This window comes from Oncorhynchus masou, unplaced genomic scaffold (assembly GCF_036934945.1).
Source record: "Oncorhynchus masou masou isolate Uvic2021 unplaced genomic scaffold, UVic_Omas_1.1 unplaced_scaffold_1522, whole genome shotgun sequence".
In the NCBI taxonomy this organism is placed as follows: Eukaryota; Metazoa; Chordata; class Actinopteri; order Salmoniformes; family Salmonidae; genus Oncorhynchus; species Oncorhynchus masou.
In genome coordinates, this window is record NW_027005246.1 from 117,318 (window position 1) to 141,982 (window position 24,665).

Here is a 24,665-nt window from a genome sequence, read left to right on the forward strand (position 1 = left end):
TTTGGGAGTCCTCTCCACTATGTTGCTATTGTTCCCTCATGGTTGTTCCAAAACAATATAAACCATGAATGTCTCAGTATGTTTCTAAAGAGACCAAGCAGAGCTTGGAGTTGGACATATACCTACACTACATAAGCTATGACGAGGACAATCCAAACTAAATGATTCAGTACGTTTTCAGAGAGATTGTATATATATCTGCCATGGAAACTGTAATTAGTGGATTGACTACTGGCAGCTGAATCTAGCTGATGATCCCTGGGCGACGACAACCCTGAATCTAGCTGATGATCCCTGGGCGACGACAACCCTGAATCTCGATGATGATCCCTGGGTGATGACAACCCTGAATCTAGATGATTATCCCTGGGTGACAACAACCCTGAATCTAGATGATTATCCCTGGGTGATGACAACCCTGAATCTCGATGATTATCCCTGGGTGACAACAATACTGAATCTCGATGATGATCCCTGGGCGACGACAACCCTGAATCTAGATGATGATCCCTGGGCGACGACAACCCTGAATCTAGATGATTATTCCTGGGTGACAACAACCCTGAATCTAGATGATTATCCCTGGGTGACAACAACCCTGAATCTAGATGATTATCCCTGGGTGACAACAACCCTGAATTTAACTCGCTGATGATCCCTGGATGACAACCCTGGAATCGAGCTGAATATAACCCTGTTGTTATGTGAGCCTATACAGAACATCTACAATCTGAGTGATCATCTAAATCTCAGGTTTGAATAACAAAATGACCGTGGGCATTGTGCATGTAGTCGGGGATGGGTTGTGTTTGTGTGGAAACATGTTACAGAGAACTTCAAAACCCCTCCACTCAGCAGGATCGGTCTAATTTAGCTGCTCTGAGGCTACAGCTCTAAACCTAACCCTGTTGGTGACACACACACACACACACACACACACACACACACACACACACACACACACACACACACACACACACACACACACACACACAGGGAACTGTATCTCAGGGAACTGTGTGTGTGTGTATGCTGTATCTCTCTCTATATATCTACTGTATATCTCTCTACGTATCTACTGTCTCTCTCTATATATATCTACTGTATCTCTCTCTACATATCTACTGTCTCTCTCTACATATCTACTGTATCTCTCTCTATATATCTACTGTATATCTCTCTACGTATCTACTGTCTCTCTCTATATATATCTACTGTATCTCTCTACGTATCTACTGTCTCTCTCTATATATATCTACTGTATCTCTCTCTACATATCTACTGTCTCTCTCTACATATCTACTGTATCTCTCTCTACGTATCAACTGTCTCTCTCTATCATATCTACTGTCTCTCTCTAAATATCTACTGTATCTCTCTGTGTATCTACTGTCTCTCTCTCTCCGTATCTACTGTCTCTCTCTCCGTATCTACTGTCTCTCTCTCTCTCTATATATCTACTGTATCTCTCTCTCTCTCTCTCTGAGGCTACAGCTCTAAACCTAACCCTGTTGGTGACACACACACACACACACACACACACACACACACACACACACACACACACACACACACACACACACAGGGAACTGTATCTCAGGGAACTGTGTGTGTGTGTATGCGTGTGCGTGTGTGTGTGTGTGTGTGTGCGTGTGTGTGTCACCAACAGGGAATAATGACTGGGGGGGAGGGGTACCCCTACTACCAATGGTCATTTATCCTGGTTTCAGTTGTTATCATTGTGAATGTGTACATATTATTATTATTATATGTACTATATTATATATTATATTTATATATATTATATATATATATTATATATCTACTGTATCTCTCTCTGCATATCTGCTGTATCTCTCTCTATATCTACTGTATCTCTCTCTATGTATCTACTGTCTCTCTCTCCATATCTACTGTCTCTCTCTCCGTATCTACTGTCTCTCTCTCTACGTATCTACTGTATCTCTCTCTACATATCTATTGTATCTCTCTCTACGTATCTACTGTATCTCTCTCTACGTATCTACTGTATCTCTCTCTACATATCTACTGTATCTCTCTCTACATATCTATTGTATCTCTCTCTACGTATCTACTGTATCTCTCTCTACATATCTATTGTATCTCTCTCTACGTATCTATTGTATCTCTCTCTACGTATCTAATTGTATCTCTCTATCGTATCTACTGTATCTCTCTACATATCTACTGTATCTCTCAATATCTACTGTATCTCTCTCTATATCTACTGTATATATATATCTATCGTATCTATTGTATCTCTCTATCGTATCTACTGTATCTCTCTATCATATCTACTGTATCTCTCTCTATCGTATCTATTGTATCTCTCTCTACGTATCTACTGTCTCTCTCTCTATCGTATCTATTTTATCTCTCTCTATATATATCTACTGTATCTCTCTCTATATATATATATCTACTGTATCTCTCTATATATATCTACTGTCTCTCTCTCTAAATATCTACTGTCTCTCTCTACGTATCTACTGTCTCTCTCTATATATATCTACTGTCTCTCTCTCTCTATGTATCTACTGTATCTCTCTCTATATATCTACTGTATCTCTCTCTACATATCTACTGTATCTCTCTCTATATATCTACTGTCTCTCTCTCTCTACATATCTACTGTATCTCTCTCTACGTATCTACTGTATCTCTCTACGTATCTACTGTCTCTCTCTATATATATCTACTGTATCTCTCTCTACATATCTACTGTCTCTCTCTCCATATCTACTGTATCTCTCTACATATCTACTGTCTCTCTCTACATATCTACTGTATCTTTCTCTACGTATCAACTGTATCTATCTATGTATCTACTGTCTCGCTCTATCATATCTACTGTCTCTCTCTATCATATCTACTGTCTCTCTCTATCATATCTACTGTCTCTCTCTATCATATCTACTGTCTCTCTCTATCATATCTACTGTATCTCTCTCTATGTATCTACCGTCTCGCTCTCTCCGTATCTACTGTCTCTCTCTACATATCTACTGTATCTCTCTCTATGTATCTACTGTCTCTCTCTCTCCGTATCTACTGTCTCTCTCTACATATCTACTGTATCTCTCTATCGTATCTACTGTCTCTCTCTATCATATCTACTGTATCTCTCTCTACATATATATTGTATCTCTCTCTACATATCTACTGTCTCTCTCTCTACATATCTACTGTATCTCTCTCTACGTATCTACTGTATCTCTCTCTACGTATCTACTGTATCTCTCTACATATCTATTTTATCTCTCTACATATCTATTGTATCTATCTCTACATATCTACTGTATCTCTCTACATATCTATTGTATCTCTCTCTACGTATCTACTGTCTCTCTATATATATCTACTGTCTCTCTCTCTACGTATCTTACTGTCTCTCTCTCTACATATCTACTGTATCTCTCTCTACATATCTACTGTATCTCTCTCTACATATCTACTGTATCTCTCTACATATCTATTGTATCTCTGTCTACGTATCTACTGTCTCTCTATATATATCTACTGTCTCTCTCTCTACGTATCTACTGTCTCTCTCTCTACATATCTACTGTCTCTCTCTCTACATATCTACTGTATCTCTCTCTACATTTCTACTGTCTCTCTCTACGTATCTATTGTATCTCTCTCTACATATCTACTGTCTCTCTCTCTACGTATCTACCGTCTCTCTCTCTACTGTATATCTCTCTACATATCTACTGTCTCTCTCTCTACATATCTACTGTCTCTCTCTCTACATATCTACTGTCTCTCTCTCTACATATATAATTTATCTCTCTCTACTGTATCTCTCTCTACGTATCTACTGTCTCTCTCTCTACATATCTACTGTCTCTCTCTCTACATATCTACTGTCTCTCTCTCTACATATCTACTGTCTCTCTCTCTACGTATCTACTGTCTCTCTCTCTACGTATCTACTGTCTCTCTCTCTCTCTACATATCTACTGTCTCTCTCTACGTATCTACTGTCTCTCTCCCTACGTATCTACTGTATCTGTCTGTATGTCTGTCTACCCACTCTACTAGCTTATGAAGACTCCATTGAATCGTTGTGCATTCACGACCCACACAATGGCATTCTCCACCTGTAGGCTACAGTTCAGCTCAGTGTGTGTGTGTGTGTGTGTGTGTGTGTGTGTGTGTGTGTGTGTGCTGCATCACTGTAATCGCTTTAACATCCAGTTCTTTACCGGCGTACAATCAAAACAACCTTGAAAAGTGTTCATTTCCAAAGCTCTTTGTCTGCTGAACGATGGGAGATGAAGTGCTTGACAAAGGTCTGAATCTAGAGGCTCCATTTAGCTGCCAAACCATATCGCTATAACATCCATGCTGATAAGGGTGGTTTTACTGTAGTTCCACTATAACATCCAGGCTGATAAGGGTGGTTTTACTGTAGTTCCACTATAACATCCAGGCTGATAAGGGTGGTTTTACTGTAGTTCCACTATAACATCCAGGCTGATAAGGGTGGTTTTACTGTAGTTCCACTATAACATCCAGGCTGATAAGGGTGGTTTTACTGTAGTTCCACTATAACATCCAGGCTGATAAGGGTGGTTTTACTGTAGTTCCACTATAACATCCAGGCTGATAAGGGTGGTTTTACTGTAGTTCCACTATAACATCCAGGTTGATAAGGGTGGTTTTACTGTAGTTCCACTATAACATCCAGGCTGATAAGGGTGGTTTTACTGTAGTTCCACTATAACATCCAGGCTGATAAGGGTGGTTTTACTGTAGTTCCACTATAACATCCAGGCTGATAAGGGCGGTTTTACTGTAGTTCCACTATAACATCCAAGCTGATAAGGGTGGTTTTACTGTAGTTCCACTATAACATCCAGGTTGATAAGGGTGGTTTTACTGTAGTTCCACTATAACATCCAGGCTGATAAGGGTGGTTTTACTGTAGTTCCACTATAACATCCAGGCTGATAAGGGTGGTTTTACTGTAGTTCCACTATAGCATCCAGGTTGATAAGGGTGGTTTTACTGTAGTTCCACTATAACATCCAGGTTGATAAGGGTGGTTTTACTGTAGTTCCACTATAACATCCAGGCTGATAAGGGTGGTTTTACTGTAGTTCCACTATAACATCCAGGCTGATAAGGGTGTTTTTACTGTAGTTCCACTATAACATCCAGGTTGATAAGGGTGGTTTTACTGTAGTTCCACTATAACATCCAGGTTGATAAGGGTGGTTTTACTGTAGTTCCACTATAACATCCAGGCTGATAAGGGTGGTTTTACTGTAGTTCCACTATAACATCCAGGCTGATAAGGGTGGTTTTACTGTAGTTCCACTATAACATCCAGGCTGATAAGGGCAGTTTTTACTGTAGTTCCACTATAACATCCAAGCTGATAAGGGTGGTTTTACTGTAGTTCCACTATAACATCCAGGTTGATAAGGGTGGTTTTACTGTAGTTCCACTATAACATCCAGGCTGATAAGGGTGGTTTTACTGTAGTTCCACTATAACATCCAGGTTGATAAGGGTGGTTTTACTGTAGTTCCACTATAACATCCAGGCTGATAAGGGTGGTTTTACTGTAGTTCCACTATAACATCCAGGTTGATAAGGGTGGTTTTACTGTAGTTCCACTATAACATCCAGGCTGATAAGGATGGTTTTACTGTAGTTCCACTATAACATCCAGGCTGATAAGGGTGGTTTTACTGTAGTTCCACTATAACATCCAGGCTGATAAGGGTGGTTTTACTGTAGTTCCACTATAACATCCAGGCTGATAAGGGCGGTTTTACTGTAGTTCCACTATAACATCCAGGCTGATAAGGGCGGTTTTACTGTAGTTCCACTATAACATCCAGACTGATAAGGGTGGTTTTACTGTAGTTCCACTATAACATCCAGGCTGATAAGGGTGGTTTTACTGTAGTTCCACTATAACATCCAGGCTGATAAGGGCAGTTTTTACTGTAGTTCTGTCTGGCCACTCTACCATAAAGGGCCTCATAGGTCGAGTGCTGCAGAGAAGGTTGTCCTTCTGAAGGTTCTCCCAACTCAATAGAGGGACTCTGGAGCTCTGTCAGATAGACCATCAGGTTCTTGGTCAGCTCCCTGACCAAGGCCCTTCTCCTCCGATTGGTCAGTTTGGCGGCCAGCTCTAACAAGAGTCTTCATGGTTCCAAACTTCTTCCATTTAAGAATGATGGAGCCACTGTGTTCTTGGGGACCTTATTTTATTTTATTTTTTATTTAACCTTTATTTAACCAGGAAGGGCTCATTGAGATTTAAAATCTCTTTTTCAAGAGCGTCCTGGCCAAGATAGGAGGCACCAAGTCATTACAAAAATGACAGACAGACAACATGAAAAACTACAAGTAAACTAGTAAAAACCATAGAATTCACAAGAGTGTAACAAAATCAAAAACAGCAAATTAAAAACATTGACAGGTCAGGGGAATCAGTCCTCTTCCGGAGTGCGTAAGGTTTTTGCAGTTTAAAATAAATCTCAAAGTGCCATGGTAATGGGTGTCAATTAATCTCAAACACTGAGCGGAAGCATTCATATATAAAATTTCCCCATAGTCTAGTAAAGGCATAAATGTAGCTGATACTAGCCTCCTTCTGGCTTCAAAAGAAAAACAGGCCTTATTCTTAAAATAAAATCCCAATTTCAGCTTAAATTGTTTTGTAAATTGTTGAATATGAATTTTAAAAAGAGAGGCCGTCATCAATTAAAATTCCAAGATATTTATATGAGGTCACAACCTCAATCTCCTTGCCCTGACAGGTAGGAATAGGTAAAAGGTTCATTCATATTTCTTGCTTTAGAAAACACCATTTGTTTTGTTAGTCAGTATTGAGGATAAGCTTCAATTGACACAAGGTATGTTAAATGGTATAAAAAGCAGTTTGCAAGTTCTGGAAAGATTTTGTGAGAGATGAGGCACAACAGTAAATAACAGTATCATCAGCATAAAAATGATGTTGTGCATTTTGGACATTTTTTGTCTAAATCGTTTATATAAATAGTGAATAAGAGAGGACCAAGTACAGAGCCTTGTGGCACACCATTAAAGACAGACAATTTAACAGACATAAGCCCATCAAATTGAGTGCACTGAGTTCTATCAGACAGATAGTTAGCTAACCATACAACTGCATGCTCTGAAAGACCTACACTCGACAATCTCTGCCTTAGTACAGCTATTGATCAACTGTATCAAAGGCCTTAGAGAGATCAATAAAAAGTACGACACAGTGCTGTTTTTTTTGTCAAGGGCTTCAGTGATATCATTTAAAAACCTTCAATACTGCAGAAATGTTTTGGTACCCTTCGCCAAGATATATGTGCCTCGACACAATCCTGACTCTGAGCTCTACGGACAATTCCTTCAATCTCGTGGCTTGATTTTTGCTCTGACATGCACTGTCGACTGTGGGACCCAGTTGATTTACGAAATGTCATATTGGCTTAGATATGGTGGTAGGGACATTTTAATTGAACATTGAGCTTCAATCAATGCATATACTATTCCCCCCTAAATAATATCGTCTTATCGTCTCAGGGTAAAAGTAGACCTTATACATCATATTTTTCCCATCTCAGTAAACCCTAAGGGGACTTAATAAATTAGCATTCCTCCACCTCAAAGTAATCCCTTATGAACCTAAATCCTTAATGACAGACAGCAGATTGATCATTAATGCCAGATCACAGAGTGGACCTTTAATTACACTGAATTGATGAGGTCCTGGCAAACACACATAAACAGCATATTCTGGTGCCACATGTTCCATACATATACACACACACACACTCTGTCTCTCTCACGCGCACACACACGCGCACACACACACACACACACACACACACACACACACACACACACACACACACACACACACACACTCTGTCTCTCTCACACACACACACACACACACACACACACACACACACACACACACACACACGCACACGCACACGCACACGCACACGCACACACACATCCCATTCCAGTCAACAAGGTTTCCATTAATACATGCTTCAACAGAGTGATCAGCACAAGCAGTAATCATATCGTTATACTCCACAGGAAATGCAACATTCTCTACATCCTGTACATCCTGATGATCTCATCTTTAGAGTGGGAGGAGCTACAGTGGGAGGAGCATTAGTTATATCAATAGAGAAACCACGTCGGTGTGAATAACAGAAGTTACGGTCTGATCACCGCCAGAGTATAATCCCTCTCTAGTTGAGGAATAGAGACTATGCCTCTTTCCTCTACTGTAGAGTTGCTGCACACATCGAACGTTTGAACATCTTGGCCATGTTCTGTTATAATCTCCACCCGGCACAGCCAGAAGAGGACTGGCCACCCCTCAGAGCCTGGTTCCTCTCTAGGTTTCTTTCTAGGTTCCTGCCTTTCTAGGGAGCTTTTCCTAGCCACCGTGCTTCTACACCTGCATTGCTTGCTGTTTGGGGGTTTTAGCCTGGGTTTCTGTACAGCACTTTGAGATATCAGCTGATGTACGAAGGGCTTTATAAATACATTTGATGTGATTTGTGTAGTCAAACAGGGAAAAGAGTGAAGTAGAATCTATATGCAAAATCTAAGGCTATTGCCTTGTAATGCACGGAGAACATGACTACGACAGAGCTAATTCTGAGAACCTAGTTTAGTGAAGTGATATGAGTCCTATCCAGAGATCCATATTATTCAAAAGATCCTAAAATATATTTTTAGGCTATCACAAAGGGATAGATCAGAGTAGAATTTGGAAGCAAATGTAAGGCTATTGTCTTATAATGCAGGAAGATTGGGATTAAAATGTACATGTGACAGCAGAATTTTCAGCTAATTCTGAATATTGATGTTAAGAGGCTTGTCAGCTTATCATCACAGCTACATGGAGAGGTGGAGGGAGGGAGAGGTGGAGGAAGGGAGAGGTGGAGGAAGGGAGAGATGGAGGAAGGGAGAGATGGAGGAAGGGAGAGGTGGAGGGAGGGAGAGGTGGAGGGAGGGAGAGGTGGAGGAAGGGAGAGGTGGAGGAAGGGAGAGATGGAGGGAGGGAGAGGTGGAGGGAGGGAGAGGTGGAGGGAGGGAGGAGAGGTGGGAGGGAGGGAGAGGTGGAGGGAGGGAGAGGTGGAGGGAGGGAGGGAGAGGGTGGAGGGAGGGAGGGAGAGGTGGAGGAAGGGAGAGGTGGAGGGAGGAGAGGTGGAGGGAGGGAGAGGTGGAGGAGGGAGAGGTGGAGGGAGGGAGAGGTGGAGGGAGGGAGAGGTGGAGGAAGGGAGAGGTGGAGGAAGGGAGAGGGTGGAGGGAGGGAGAGGTGGAGGGAGGGAGAGGTGGAGGGAGGGAGGGAGAGGTGGAGGGAGGGAGGTGGAGGGAGGGAGAGGTGGAGGGAGGGAGGGAGAGGTGGAGGGAGGGAGAGGTGGAGGGAGGGAGAGGTGGAGGAAGGGAGAGGTGGAGGGAGGGAGAGCTGGAGGAAGGGAGAGGTGGAGGAAGGGAGATATGGAGGAAGGGAGAGGTGGATGGGAGAGGTGGAGGGAGGGAGAGATGGAGGGAGGGAATGAGAGATGAGAGAGGGAGAGATGGAGGGAGGGAGGGAATGAGAGATGAGAGAGGGAGAAATGGAGGGAGGGAGGGAGGGAATGAGAGATGGTGGAAGGGAGATATGGAGGAAGGGAGAGGTGGAGGGAGGGAGAGGTGGAGGGAGGGAGAGATGGAGGGAGGGAATGAGAGAGGGAGGGAGGGAGGGAGAGATGGAGGGAGGGAATGAGAGATGAGGGAGGGAGGGAGGGAGGGAATGAAAGAGGGAGGAAGGGAGATATGGAGGAAGGGAGAGGTGGATGAAGGGAGAGGTGGAGGAAGGGATTGAGAGAGGGAGGGAGGGAATGAGAGAGGGAGGGAGGGATGGAGAGATGAGGAGCAGTGTGAAAGAATACAACTGGGCAGGGCAACGGAAGAGGAGAAGAGTAGAGGACAGGAGGGTTTCGCATGATGTTTGGTGCCAGACAATAGTATTATATCAGATCATTCCTAATTCTTTATGTAATATATAGGACAGCATTGTTGGTTGCTTTAGTTGCCGGTATTTTTAGCCAGGAATGTACCCACCGAAACAATACGTATGAACTACTAGCAGTAGATCAGAAAGGTTTCCTGTGAAGATAGCCATTTCAACATCTGACTTTGACAAGCCAAAAGAAAGTAAATCATTAGAAGCCAAATGGAAATTCGTAAACTATATCGATTGTCTCCACACAAACATATTCTGAAGCCAAATTATCATCAATGCAGTTTAGGTTCATCATTTGATAAACAACAAAATGTTTGGAGGTCAAAACGAGAATGATGCTTGTTGTGAATTGTACAAAATATGTAGTACTAATAATATATAAAATATGCGTCCCTGTATGGAGAAAGCATGTCTGAGTACAGTCTGTCTGCAGTTTGAAAGGAGACAGGAAAGTGGTAGGCGGAGCTCCAAGTCCAGGTGCAAGAGGCTATTCACAGTCTCTGTACCGTAATACCCTGTATATAGCCTCCACATTGGCTCTGTACCGTAATACCCTGTGTATAGCCTCCACATTGACTCTGTACCGTAACACCCTGTATATAGCCTCCACATTGGCTCTGTAACGTAATACCCTGTATATAGCCTCCACATTGGCTCTGTACCATAACACCCTGTATATAGCCTCCACATTGATTCTTTACCGTAACACCCTGTATATAGCCTCCACATTGACTCTGTACCATAACACCCTGTATATAGCCTCCGCATTGACTCTGTACCGTAATACCCTGTATATAGCCTCCACATTGGCTCTGTACCGTAATACCCTGTATATAGCCTCCACATTGGCTCTGTACCGTAACACCCTGTATATAGCCTCCACATTGGCTCTGTACCGTAATACCCTGTATATAGCCTCTACATTGGCTCTGTACCGTAACACCCTGTATATAGCCTCCACATTGACTCTGTACCATAACACCCTGTGTATAGCCTCCACATTGACTCTGTACCGTAACACCCTGTATATAGCCTCCACATTGACTCTGTACCGTAACACCCTGTATATAGCCTCCACATTGACTCTGTACCGTAATACCCTGTATATAGCCTCCACATTGACTCTGTACCATAACACCCTGTGTATAGCCTCCACATTGACTCTGTACCGTAACACCCTGTATATAGCCTCCACATTGACTCTGTACCGTAACACCCTGTATATAGCCTCCACATTGACTCTGTACCGTAACACCCTGTATATAGCCTCCACATTGGCTCTGTACCGTAACACTCTGTATATAGCCTCCACATTGACTCTGTACCGCAACACCCTGTATATAGCCTCCACATTGACTCTGTACCGTAACACCCTGTATATAGCCTCCGCATTGACTCTGTACCGTAATACCCTGTATATAGCCTCCACATTGGCTCTGTACCGTAATACCCTGTATATAGCCTCCACATTGACTCTGTACCGTAATACCCTGTATATGGTCTCCACATTGACTCTGTACCGCAACACCCTGTATATAGCCTCCACATTGACTCTGTACCGTAACACCCTGTATATAGCCTCCACATTGACTCTGTACCATAACACCCTGTGTATAGCCTCCACATTGACTCTGTACCGTAACACCCTGTATATAGCCTCCACATTGACTCTGTACCGTAACACCCTGTATATAGCCTCCACATTGACTCTGTACCGCAACACCCTGTATATAGCCTCCACATTGACTCTGTACCGTAACACCCTGTATATAGCCTCCACATTGACTCTGTACCGTAATACCCTGTATATAGCCTCCACATTGACTCTGTACAGGTGCCCCTGTATATAGCCTCCACATAGACTCTGTACCGTAATACCCTGTATATAGCCTCCACATTGACTCTGTACCGTAATACCCTGTATATAGCCTCCACATTGACTCTGTACCATAATACCCTGTATATAGCCTCCACATTGACTCTGTACCGTAACACCCTGTATATTGCCTCCACATTGACTCTGTACCGTAATACCCTGTATATAGCCTCCAAATTGACTCTGTACCGTAATATCCTGTATATAGCCTCCACATTGACTCTGTACCGTAATACCCTGTATATAGCCTCCACATTGACTCTGTACCGTAATACCCTGTATATAGCCTCCACATTGACTCTGTACCGTAACACCCTGTATATTGCCTCCACATTGACTCTGTACCGTAATACCCTGTATATGGTCTCCACATTGACTCTGTACCGTAACACCCTGTATATAGCCCCCACATTGACTCTGTACCGTAATACCCTGTATATAGCTTCCACATTGACTCTGTACCGTAATACCCTGTATATAGCCTCCACATTGACTCTGTACCGTAATACCCTGTATATTGCCTCCACATTGACTCTGTACCGTAATACCCTGTATATGGTCTCCACATTGACTCTGTACCGTAACACCCTGTATATAGCCCCCACATTAACTCTGTACCGTAATACCCTGTATATAGCTTCCACATTGACTCTGTACCGTAATACCCTGTATATAGCCTCCACATTGACTCTGTACCGTAATACCCTGTATATAGCCTCCACATTGACTCTGTAACGTAATACCCTGTATATAGCCTCCACATTGACTCTGTACCGTAATACCCTGTATATAGCCTCCACATTGACTCTGTACCGTAATACCCTGTATATAGCCTCCACATTGACTCTGTACCGTAATACCCTGTATATAGCCTCCACATTGACTCTGTACCATAATACCCTGTATATAGCCTCCACATTGACTCTGTACCGTAACACCCTGTATATTGCCTCCACATTGACTCTGTACCGTAATACCCTGTATATAGCCTCCACATTGACTCTGTACCGTAATACACTGTATATAGCCTCCACATTGACTCTGTACCGTAATACCCTGTATATAGCCTCCACATTGACTCTGTACCGTAACACCCAGTATATTGCCTCCACATTGACTCTGTACCGTAATACCCTGTATATAGCCTCCACATTGACTCTGTACCGCAATACCCTGTATATAACCTCCACACCCCCTTGTGTATATTGTTATATTGTTTTTACTGCTCCTCTTTAATTAGTTAAATCATTTATACACAAATGTCATAGTGTGACATGAATTTGATCATAACGTTGAAACTAAAATGAGGCCTATAACAGCCAGGTAGACTGGTAATACTAAGGTGCTTTGATGACAATTGCATTGGTTCTATTGTACAGAGGATATCAAAACGAAAATGTAGCTGAAATATTTGAAATGTGTATTTGACTCAGGTCTGCGGGGTCGAGACGAACGACATGGTTCCAGTCTCAACGACAGAAAAAGAAAAGCAAAAGCACCAAGACTGTTATGTTGCAGTGTTTACTTACAGGTAGTAAGTGTAGGAGTGGTAGGTTCTTCTGCCCAGTGGTACGTGGTAGGTGAGGTGGTACGTGGTAGGTGAGGTGGTACGTGGTTAGGTGAGGTGGTGGTAGGTTATAAGCAGTGGAGGACGGAGGAACGGGGGGGGTATGGAATGAAGGAAAGAAAGAAAAAGTAAAAATACATTAATGTTTGAAAAAATAGATAAAATGGACAAAAACCATATGGTGGCAGGCAGGCAGGCAGGCAGGCAGGCAGACAGGCAGGCAGGCAGGCTGGTAGGCAGGCAGGCAGGCAGGCAGGCAGGTAGGCAGGCAGGCAGGCAGGCAGGCAGGCATACATGAAAGGCAGACTAGTGAACGTGCAGAGCAAGGTTACAGCTTGGAGTTATATGGCGTGTAATGTGTGCCGATTCTTTCTACAGATTCGTTCTCACTTTGAAAGCCAGTTGTTACTAAATACAATTGGAGTAGAGGTCATGTCGAGAAATCACAACCGGTTAGCTGATGTACACACACTTCCTGTTAGCTGATGAACACACACTTCCTGTTAGCTGATGTACACACACTTCCTGTTAGCTGATGTACACACACTTCCTGTTAGCTGATGTACACACACAACCGGTTAGCTGATGTACACACACTTCCTGTTAGCTGATGTACACACACAATCGGTTAGCTGATGTACACACACTTCCTGTTAGCTGATGTACACACACAACCGGTTAGCTGATGTACACACACAACCGGTTAGCTGATGTACACACACTTCCTGTTAGCTGATGTACACACACTTCCTGTTAGCTGATGTACACACACTTCCTGTTAGCTGATGTACACACACAACCGGTTAGCTGATGTACACACACAACCGGTTAGCTGATGGACACACACTTCCTGTTAGCTGATGTACACACACTTCCTGTTAGCTGATGTACACACACTTCCTGTTAGCTGATGTACACACACTTCCTGTTAGCTGATGTACACACACTTCCTGTTAGCTGATGGACACACATCCGGTTCTGTCTAAGACATGTTTAATAACGGACATATGTCATATCTATTTGCGCTGCCTCTTCGTACATAAAAAACATACATCCATATTCGGGAATATAGTTCATGTACCGGGTCATGTTGTAAGAGCTCCTCGATGTATTCACCAAGCCAGGTTTCCATAACAACCTGCCCCGACAGACTTCATGTCACATATATTTGTGTGAAGACATAGACACTAGGATAAATTCCTGATTCTATCGATTTGACCTCCAAGAGTCAGATCCAAATCGGAACCTGGAATGTCTTAACACGACTGTAAATCGGATATAATTAATGCAAATGAAATCAAATGGATCCATTTAAATCATGTCCCACTTCCTGTCTCATTTGATTAGGTCACACCGAAAATAATTCAGTAAAATAGCATGACTGTTTGTTTGCACACGCGATACGGAATATTACACTGTACAAAACGTCAAAAGGTACATTACTGGTAAAAACTAGGTATAGGTCTCGAAAAATGTCAGTTTAAACAGGCGCTATTACCAAGGAACGAGCAACTACCACTCCATCTACCCCCCCACCTCCAATACCAAGGAACTAGCATCTACCCCTCCCACCTTTAATACTAAGGAACTAGCATCTACCACTCCATCTACCACTCCCACCTCTGATACCAAGGAACTAGCAACTACCACTCCATCTCCCCCACCTCCAATACCAAGGAACTAGCATCTACCACTCCCACCTCTGATACCAAGGAACTAGCATCTACCACTCCCACCTCTGATACCAAGGAACTAGCATCTACCACTCCATCTACCCCCACCTCTGATACCAAGGAACTAGCATCTACCACTCCCACCTTTAATACCAAGGAACGAGCATCTACCCCTCCATCTACCCCCCACCTCCAATACCAAGGAACTAGCATCTACCACTCCCACCTCTGATACCAAGGAACGAGCATCTACCCCTCCATCTAACCCCACCTCCAAAACCAAGGAACTAGCATCTACCACTCCCACCTCTGATACCAAGGAACGAGCATCTACCACTCCATCTACCCCCCCACCTCCAATACCAAGGAACTAGCATCTACCACTCCATCTACCCCCCCACCTCCAATACCAAGGAACTAGCATCTACCACTCCATCTAACCCCACCTCCAATACCAAGGAACTAGCATCTACCACTCCATCTACCCCCACCTCCAATACCAAGGAACTAGCATCTACCCCTCCATCTACCCCCCACCTCCAATACCAAGGAACTAGCATCTACCACTCCATCTACCCCCCACCTCCAATACCAAGGAACTAGCATCTACCACTCCATCTACCCCCCACCTCCAAAACCAAGGAACTAGCACCTACCCCTCCATCTACCACTCCCACCTCTGATATCAAGGAACTAGCATCTACCCCTCCATCTCCCCCCACCTCCAATACCAAGGAACTAGCATCTACCCCTCCATCTACCACTCCATCTACCACTCCATCTACCCCCCCACCTCCAATACCAAGGAACTAGCATCTACCCCTCCACCTACCACTCCATCTACCCCCCCACCTCCAATACCAAGGAACTAGCATCTACCACTCCATCTACCCCCCCACCTCCAATACCAAGGAACTAGCATCTACCTCCATCTACCACTCCATCTACCCCCAACCTCCAATACCAAGGAACTAGCATCTACCCCTCCATCTACCACTCCATCTACCCCCACCTCCAATACCAAGGAACTAGCATCTACCACTCCATCTACCCCCACCTCCAATACCAAGGAACTAGCATCTACCCCTCCATCTCCCCCCACCTCCATTACCAAGGAACTAGCATCTACCACTCCATCTACCACTCCATCTACCCCCCACCTCCAATACCAAGGAACTAGCATCTACCCCTCCATCTACCACTCCATCTACCCCCCCACCTCCAATACCAAGGAACTAGCATCTACCACTCCATCTACCACTCCATCTACCCCCCCACCTCCAATACCAAGGGACTAGCATCTACCACTCCATCTACCACTCCATCTACCCCCCACCTCCAATACCAAGGAACTAGCATCTACCCCTCCATCTACCCCTCCATCTACCACTCCATCTACCCCCCCCACCTCCAATACCAAGGGACTAGCATCTACCACTCCATCTACCCCCCCACCTCCATTACCTTAACTAACTCTTCAAACTAAAAGTTACAGTGGGAAAGACCAGATAATACAAGTTGGATTGAAAAACAGGCCTGTTTCCCCCCTCCCCTTTCTGTTCCCTTTGGTCCAGATATTGAATGCAGCTATCAAATGGCCCCCTATTCAATACGTACTACTGCACTACTTTATCCCTATAGGGCTCTAGTCACTATATAGGGAGTCGGATGCCATTTGGGACACAGATATTAGCACACCCAACGTATCTACAGAACACATAAATAAAGTGACAGTGTGTTATTTCAGGCCTGGTTGTCATGGAGAACAAGGACGGGGGATAATGTAAACATAGCCTGAAGCTACTGGGTGTCATGGAGAACAAGGAATGGGGGTAATGTAAACTTAGCCTGAAGCTACTGGGTGTCATGGAGAACAAGGACGGGGGATAATGTAAACTTAGCCTGAAGCTACTGGGTGTCATGGAGAACAAGGATGGGGGATAATGTAAACTTAGCCTGAAGCTACTGTGTGTCATGGAGAACAAGGACGGGGATAATGTAAACTTAGCCTGAAGCTACTGGGTGTCATGGAGAACAAGGACGGGGGATAATGTAAACTTAGCCTGAAGCTACTGGGTGTCATGGAGAACAAGGACGGGGGATAATGTAAACTTAGCCTGAAGCTAATGGGTGTCATGGAGAACAAGGACGGGAGTTAATGTAAACTTAGCCTGAAGCTACTGTGTGTCATGGAGAACAAGGACAGGAGATAATGTAAACTTAGCCTGAAGCTAATGGGTGTCATGGAGAACAAGGACGGGGGATAATGTAAACTTAGCCTGAAGCTACTGTGTGTCATGGAGAACAAGGACAGGAGATAATGTAAACTTAGCCTGAAGCTAATGGGTGTCATGGAGAACAAGGACGGGAGATAATGTAAACTTAGCCTGAAGCTACTGTGTGTCATGGAGAACAAGGACAGGAGATAATGTAAACTTAGCCTGAAACTAATGGGTGTCATGGAGAACAAGGACGGGGATAATGTCAACTTAGCCTGAAGCTACTGGGTGTCATGGAAATTAAAGGACAGGAGATAATGTAAACAGCCTGAAGCTACTGGGTGTCATGGAGAACAAGGACAGGGGGATAATGTAAACTTTAGCCTGAAGCTACAATACATGGTTATAGGAAGGCTCTCTATTCCCCTCTCTCTCTCTCTCTTCTCTCTTTCTCTTCTACCCCCTCTCTCTCTCTCCTCTCTGTTCTCTCTTTCTCTTCTACCCCCTCTCTATTCCCCCTCTCTCTCCTCTCTGTTCTCTCTTTCTCTTCTACCCCCTCTCTCTCCTCTCTTTCTCTTCTACCCCCTCTCTATTCCCTCTCTCCCTCTCCCTCTCTGTTCTCTCTTTCTCTTCTACTCCTCTCTCTATTCCCTCTCTCTCTCCTCCCTCTCTTCCTTCCCCTTCTCTCTTCCAGCCTTTCATCATTATTTCCTTCTAATCTCCTATTCTGTAATCTTCCCTTCTATATTCCTCCAAAATATTTCCCCTTTTCCTCCCATCTCCAAACCAGTGTCATTGAACGGGGTGGTGCGTCTTGTATGATTGGGCCGTGGAGACATTCATCTTTCACAGCAAACTGTTTCTCATAGCTGTAAACAGACGTAATGTAGCGTATCAACAACATCATCAAATTCATTATTTACGTTTTGCGCTGACAACGCTGACAACACTGCTGTGCTTTAGGGAGAGAAAACAGGGGAAGAGACTCGTATAAAAAATAACAATAAAACTTCTTCCAGATTACAACTGTAAACGATCAAGCTGTCCAAATGTACCCCATGTTGTAAATGTTTGGCTTCTTCGGTTTGTCTCACTGTGTAACAGCGTTTGTAGACGTGACAATAACATCAACACAGACTGGCGGTATATATTAAATGCATAGGACACATAACATATAGAAACATACAGCAACATATGTCTTTACACAACATATATAACGTCTACTAAATGGCTCACCTTTTCTTCAGGAGGAGGATGACTCCGAGGAAGATGATGACAAAGAGGAGGATGCCCGCGATTACGCCGGTTATCTTCACTGTGTTGTCTGTCTGTTTCTCTGGCTCCACAGCGACAGGCTTATGGGTGGCCTCTCCTATACAACAACAAGACAACATTAACAACTACACAAAGAGGCTTATGGGTGGCCTCTCCTATACAACAACAAGACAACATTAACAACTACACAAAGAGGCTTATGGGTGGCCTCTCCTATACAACAACAAGACAACATTAACAACTACACAAAGAGGCTTATGGGTGGCCTCTCCTATACAACAACAAGACAACATTAACAACTACACTAACAGGCTTATGGGTGGCCTCTCCTATACAACAACAAGACAACATTAACAACTACACAAACAGGCTTATGGGTGGCCTCTCCTATACAACAACAAGACAACATTAACAACTACACAAAGAGGCTTATGGGTGGCCTCTCCTATACAACAACAAGACAACATTAACAACTACACAAAGAGGCTTATGGGTGGCCTCTCCTATACAACAACAAGACAACATTAACAACTACACAAAGAGGCTTATGGGTGGCCTCTCCTATACAACAACAAGACAACATTCACAACTACACAACGAGGCTTATGGGTGGCCTCTCCTATACAACAACAAGACAACATTAACAACTACACAAAGAGGCTTATGGGTGGCCTCTCCTATACAACAACAAGACAACATTAACAACTACACAAAGAGGCTTATGGGTGGCCTCTCCTATACAACAACAAGACAACATTAACAACTACACAACGAGGCTTATGGGTGGCCTCTCCTATACAACAACAAGACAACATTAACAACTACACAAAGAGGCTTATGGGTGGCCTCTCCTATACAACAACAAGACAACATTAACAACTACACAAACCGGCTTATGGGTGGCCTCTGCTATACAACAACAAGACAACATTAACAACTACACAAACATGCTTATGGGTGGCCTCTCCTATACAACAACAAGACAACATTAACAACTACACAACAACAAGACAACATTAACAACTACACAAAGAGGCTTATGGGTGACCTCTCCTATACAACAACAGGCTTATGGGCGACCTCTCCTATACAACAACAGGCTTATGGGCGACCTCTCCTATACAACAGGCTTATGGGTGACCTCTCCTATACAACAACAGGCTTATGGGTGATCTCCTATACAACAACAGGCTTATGGGTGACCTCTCCTATACAACTGGCTTATGGGTGACCTCTCCTATACAACAACAGGCTTATGGGTGACCTCTCCTATACAACTGGCTTATGGGCGACCTCTCCTATACAACAGGCTTATGGGTGACCTCTCCTATACAACAGGCTTATGGGTGACCTCTCCTATACAACAACAGGCTTATGGGTGACCTCTCCTATACAACAACAGGCTTATGGGTGACCTCTCCTATACAACAGGCTTATGGGCGACCTCTCCTATACAACAACTGGCTTATGGGTGACCTCTCCTATACAACAGGGTTATGGGCGACCTCTCCTATACAACAGGGTTATGGGTGACCTCTCCTATACAACAGCATACGAAGACGTTAGTAGATATCTCCTACTGTTACTTATTACTAATATGCCTAGCTATTTTACTAAACTAGGTGAAATCCCCAGTGGTCCTAAGTGGTGATCGTGTAATAGATCCACCTCCATTGATCTGGTCTAATAGGTCTTGTCCATGTTCTGTTTAGCCGGTCGTATTGCGTTTAAGGAAGACACATCCCTAACCTTTTAATATTGTACTTACAGTGCCTTTCAGAATGTATTCCGACCCCTTTGGCATGTTTTTGTTACGTTAGAGACTTAATCTAAAAAATGGATTAAATAAATTAAAAATTAAAAATAAACCTTATTAATCTACACACAATAACCCATAATGACAAAAGGGAAAACTAGTTTTCAGACATTTTTGCTAATTTATAAAAACAATACAAAACAGAAATATGTTATTTACATAAGTATTCTGACCCTTTGCTATGAGACTCTAAATTTGAGCTCAGGTGCATCCTGTTTCCATTGATCATCCTTGAGATGTTTCTACAACTTGATTGGAGTCCACCTGGTGGTAAATAGAATTGATTGGACATGATTTGGAAAGGAACACACCTGTCTGTCTATATAAGGTCCCACAGTTGACAGGTGCATGTCAGAGCTAAAACCAAGCCATGAGGTTGAAGGAATTGTCCGTAGAGCTCCGAGACAGGATTGTGTCGAGGTACATACCTGGGGAAGGGTACCAAAACATTTCTGCAGCATTGAAGGTCCCCAAGAACACAGTGGCCTCCATCATTCTTTAATGCAAGAAGTTAGGAACCACCAACACTCTTCCTAGAGCTGGCTGCCCGGACAAACGGAGCAATCGGAGGAGAAGAGCCTTGGTCAGGGAGGTGACCAAGAACCCAACAGTCACTATGACAGAGCTCCAGAGTTCTTCTGTGGAGATGAGAGAACCTTCCAGAAGGACAACCATCTCTGCAGCACTCCACCAATCAGGCCTTTATGGTAGAGTGGCCAGACAGAAGCCACTCCTCAGTAAAAGGCACATGACAGCCCGATGGTCACTCTGACAGAGCCCCAGAGTTCCTCTGTGGAGATGAGAGAACCTTCCAGAAGGACAACCATCTCTGCAGCACTCCACCAATCAAGGCCTTTATATCCATAGCGGTTGCATTTGGTTTTAAGGTCTCTCAAATAGGCCTGTAAACTGCTAGTGAACCTTCTATCTCAAATAGCATTCCATAAAAATGTTGATGTCTTTTCTACCCACAGCTTTAATAAATCAGACGCCATACTCTTAGCAAGTGGGCCTGTTTAGCGTAACTATACAGTATTCTCCAGTCACTAAATATCACTATATGGGCCTGTTTAGCGTAACTATACAGTATTCTCCAGTGACTAAATGTCACTATATGTGCCTGTTTAGGGTAACTATACAGTATTCTCCAGTCACTAAATATCACTATATGGGCCTGTTTAGGGTAACTATACAGTATTCTCCAGTCACTAAATATCACTATATGGGCCTGTTTAGGGTAACTATACAGTATTCTCCAGTCACTAAATATCACTATATGGGCCTGTTTAGGGTAACTATACAGTATTCTCCAGTCACTAAATATCACTATATGGGCCTGTTTAGGGTAACTATACAGTATTCTCCAGTCACTAAATATCACTATATGGGCCTGTTTAGGGTGATGGTATACTCTCCTGCTCACCTCCACCTCTAGTATCAGTCTAAAGTAGTGCACTATATAGGGAATGGGATTCTATAGGACTCTGATCTAAAGTAGTGCACTATATAGGGAATGGGATTCTATAGGACTCTGGTCTAAAGTAGTGCACTATATAGGGAATAGGGTTCTATAGGACTCTGGTCTAAAGTAGTGCACTACATAGGGAATAGGGCCCCATAGGGCTCTGGTCTAAAGTAGTGCACTACATAGGGAATAGGGCACTGGTCTAAAGTAGTGTACTATATAGGGAATAGGGCTCTGGTCTAAAGTAATCTACTATATAGGGAATAGGGCTCTGGTCTAAAGTAGTGTACTATATAGGGAATAGGGCTCTGGTCTAAAGTAGTGCACTGAATAGGGAATAGGGCCCCATAGGGCTCTGGTCTAAAGTAGTGCACTATATAGGGAATAGGGCCCCATAGGGCTCTGGTCTAAAGTAGTGCACTATATAGGGTATAGGGCCCCATAGGGCTATGGTCTAAAGTAGTGCACTATATAGGGTATAGGGCCCCATAGGGCTGTGGTCTAAAGTAATGCACTACATAGGGAATAGGGCTCTGGTCTAAAGTAGTGTACTATATAGGGAATAGGCAGTGCAATTTGGGACGCATATTCGGGGTCTGAGGAAAAAACGACCACGTAGTTAGACTTCCAACAGTCTATATGTCAGCTGTCTTCTGGATACATAATGAACTAGACATTATGATACAAATCTTTGCTTGACTGGGTTTATTCTCTCTCTCTCTCTCTCTCTCTCGCTCTCTCGCTCTCTCTCTCGCTCTCTCTCTCGCTCTCTCTCTCGCTCTCTCTCTCGCTCTCTCTCTCGCTCGCTCTCTCTCTCGCTCTCTCTCTCGCTCTCTCTCTCGCTCGCTCTCTCTCTCGCTCTCTCTCTCTCTGTCTCTCACGGTCTCTCACAGTCTCTCACAGTCTCTCACGGTCTCTCACGGTCTCTCACGGTCTCTGTCTTTCTCGCTCTCTCTAATTGTTCTCTCTCTCTCTCTCTCTGTCTCTCACGGTCTCTGTCTCTCTCTCTCTCGCTCTCTCTAATTGTTCTCTCTCTCTCTCTCTCTCTCTGTCTCTGTCTCTCTCACTCTCTCTAATTGTTCTCCCTCTCTCTCTCTCTCTCTCTCTCTCTCTGTCTGTCTCTCTCGCTCTCTCTAATTGTTCTCTTTATCTCTCTCTCTCTTTCACTCTCTCTCTCTAATTTTTCTCTCTCTCTCTCTCTAATTGTTCTCTTTCTCTCTCTCTCTCTCTCACTCTCTCTCTAATTTTTTCTCTCTCTCTCTCTCTCTAATTGTTCTCTTCAATCTCTCTCTCTTTTCTCTCTCTCTCTGTGTGTGTGGTTGACATGTTCTCTCCATCTATCTAATACGTTGATTAGATTCAAATATAGATGTTTAACTGGTAGGAAAACAACACCGGTGTGAACGATTCACTATCAACTTGCTCTGATTGAATGGCTTTCCCTTTTCCAGGACAATCTGATAACTACAGACTAGTCTGACAGGGAGAGAGGAGAAAGAACGAACGAGATACATATATACGGAGAGAATCCCTGGTTGAGTTGGAAAACTACAAATGTCTACAGTGTCCAACTAGGTCCAAGTTTGTAAATGTTATCCACAAGGCAAATCCAGTTAAGAAACAAATTCTTCTTGACAATGACGGCCTACCCCCGGGGCCAAACCCGGATGACGCTGGGGCCAATTGTGCGCCGCCCTACGGGACTCCCGATTGCGTCCGGTTGTGATACAGACTGGATTCGAACCAGGGTGTCTGTAGTGACGCCTCTAGCACTGAGATGTAGTGCCTTAGACCACTGCGCCGCTCGGGAGGATTGTCAGTCCACACAGAGAACAGAGACAGGGATATTGGTGTCAGATACATGCAGCTAGATCTACCGTATATCACGAGGAACACAATACATTATTATAGCCGATATGCTTCCTTCTGTCAATGCTACAGGACAGCTCACTAAAATCTATATATAATATATATATATATAATGAGACATATTCATTAAATCGGATTCGATTTAGCACATTACATGAGGATGTACTGAAGCCTTGTTTGGATGCTTCACCATAGGACAGGTGTTGTACTGTTAGGATGCTTCACTATAGGACAGGTGGGGTACTGTTAGGATGCTTCACTATAGGACAGGTGGGGTACTGTTAGGATGCTTCACCATAGAACAGGTGTGGACTGTTAGGATGCTTCACTATAGATCAGGTGTTGTACTGTTAGGATGCTTCACTATAGGACAGGTGGGGTACTGTTAGGATGCTTCACCATAGAACAGGTGTGGACTGTTAGGATGCTTCACCATAGGACAGGTGTTGTACTGTTAGGATGCTTCACTATAGGACAGGTGGGGTACTGTTAGGATGCTTCACCATAGAACAGGTGTGGACTGTTAGGATGCTTCACTATAGATCAGGTGTTGTACTGTTAGGATGCTTCACTATAGATCAGGTGTTGTACTGTTAGGATGCTTCACCATAGAACAGGTGTGGACTGTTAGGATGCTTCACTATAGGACAGGTGTTGTACTGTTAGGATGCTTCACTATAGGACAGGTGGGGTACTGTTAGGATGCTTCACTATAGCACAGGTGTTGTACTGTTAGGATGCTTCACTATAGGACAGGTGGGGTACTGTTAGGATGCTTCACTATAGGACAGGTGTTGTACTGTTAGGATGCTTCACTATAGGACAGGTGTTGTACTGTTAGGATGCTTCACTATAGGACAGGTGGG

At 43.7% G+C, this 24,665-nt stretch overlaps 1 protein-coding gene across 1 annotated transcript in view; it reads right to left on the reverse strand.

Annotated features, from left to right (window-relative positions):
* The window catches only part of LOC135531122 (receptor-type tyrosine-protein phosphatase mu-like), a gene marked incomplete at its 5' end in the record, with an annotated part of 120,569 nt that extends 101,823 nt beyond the window's left edge, over positions 1-18,746 (reverse strand). Inside the window, 2 exons of the mRNA XM_064959240.1 lie at positions 18,298-18,331; positions 18,611-18,746. Coding sequence (XP_064815312.1) covers positions 18,298-18,331; positions 18,611-18,746 — 170 coding nt within the window. The remainder of the gene's footprint in view (positions 1-18,297; positions 18,332-18,610) is intronic.
* Between the last annotated feature and the right edge of the window lie 5,919 nt (positions 18,747-24,665).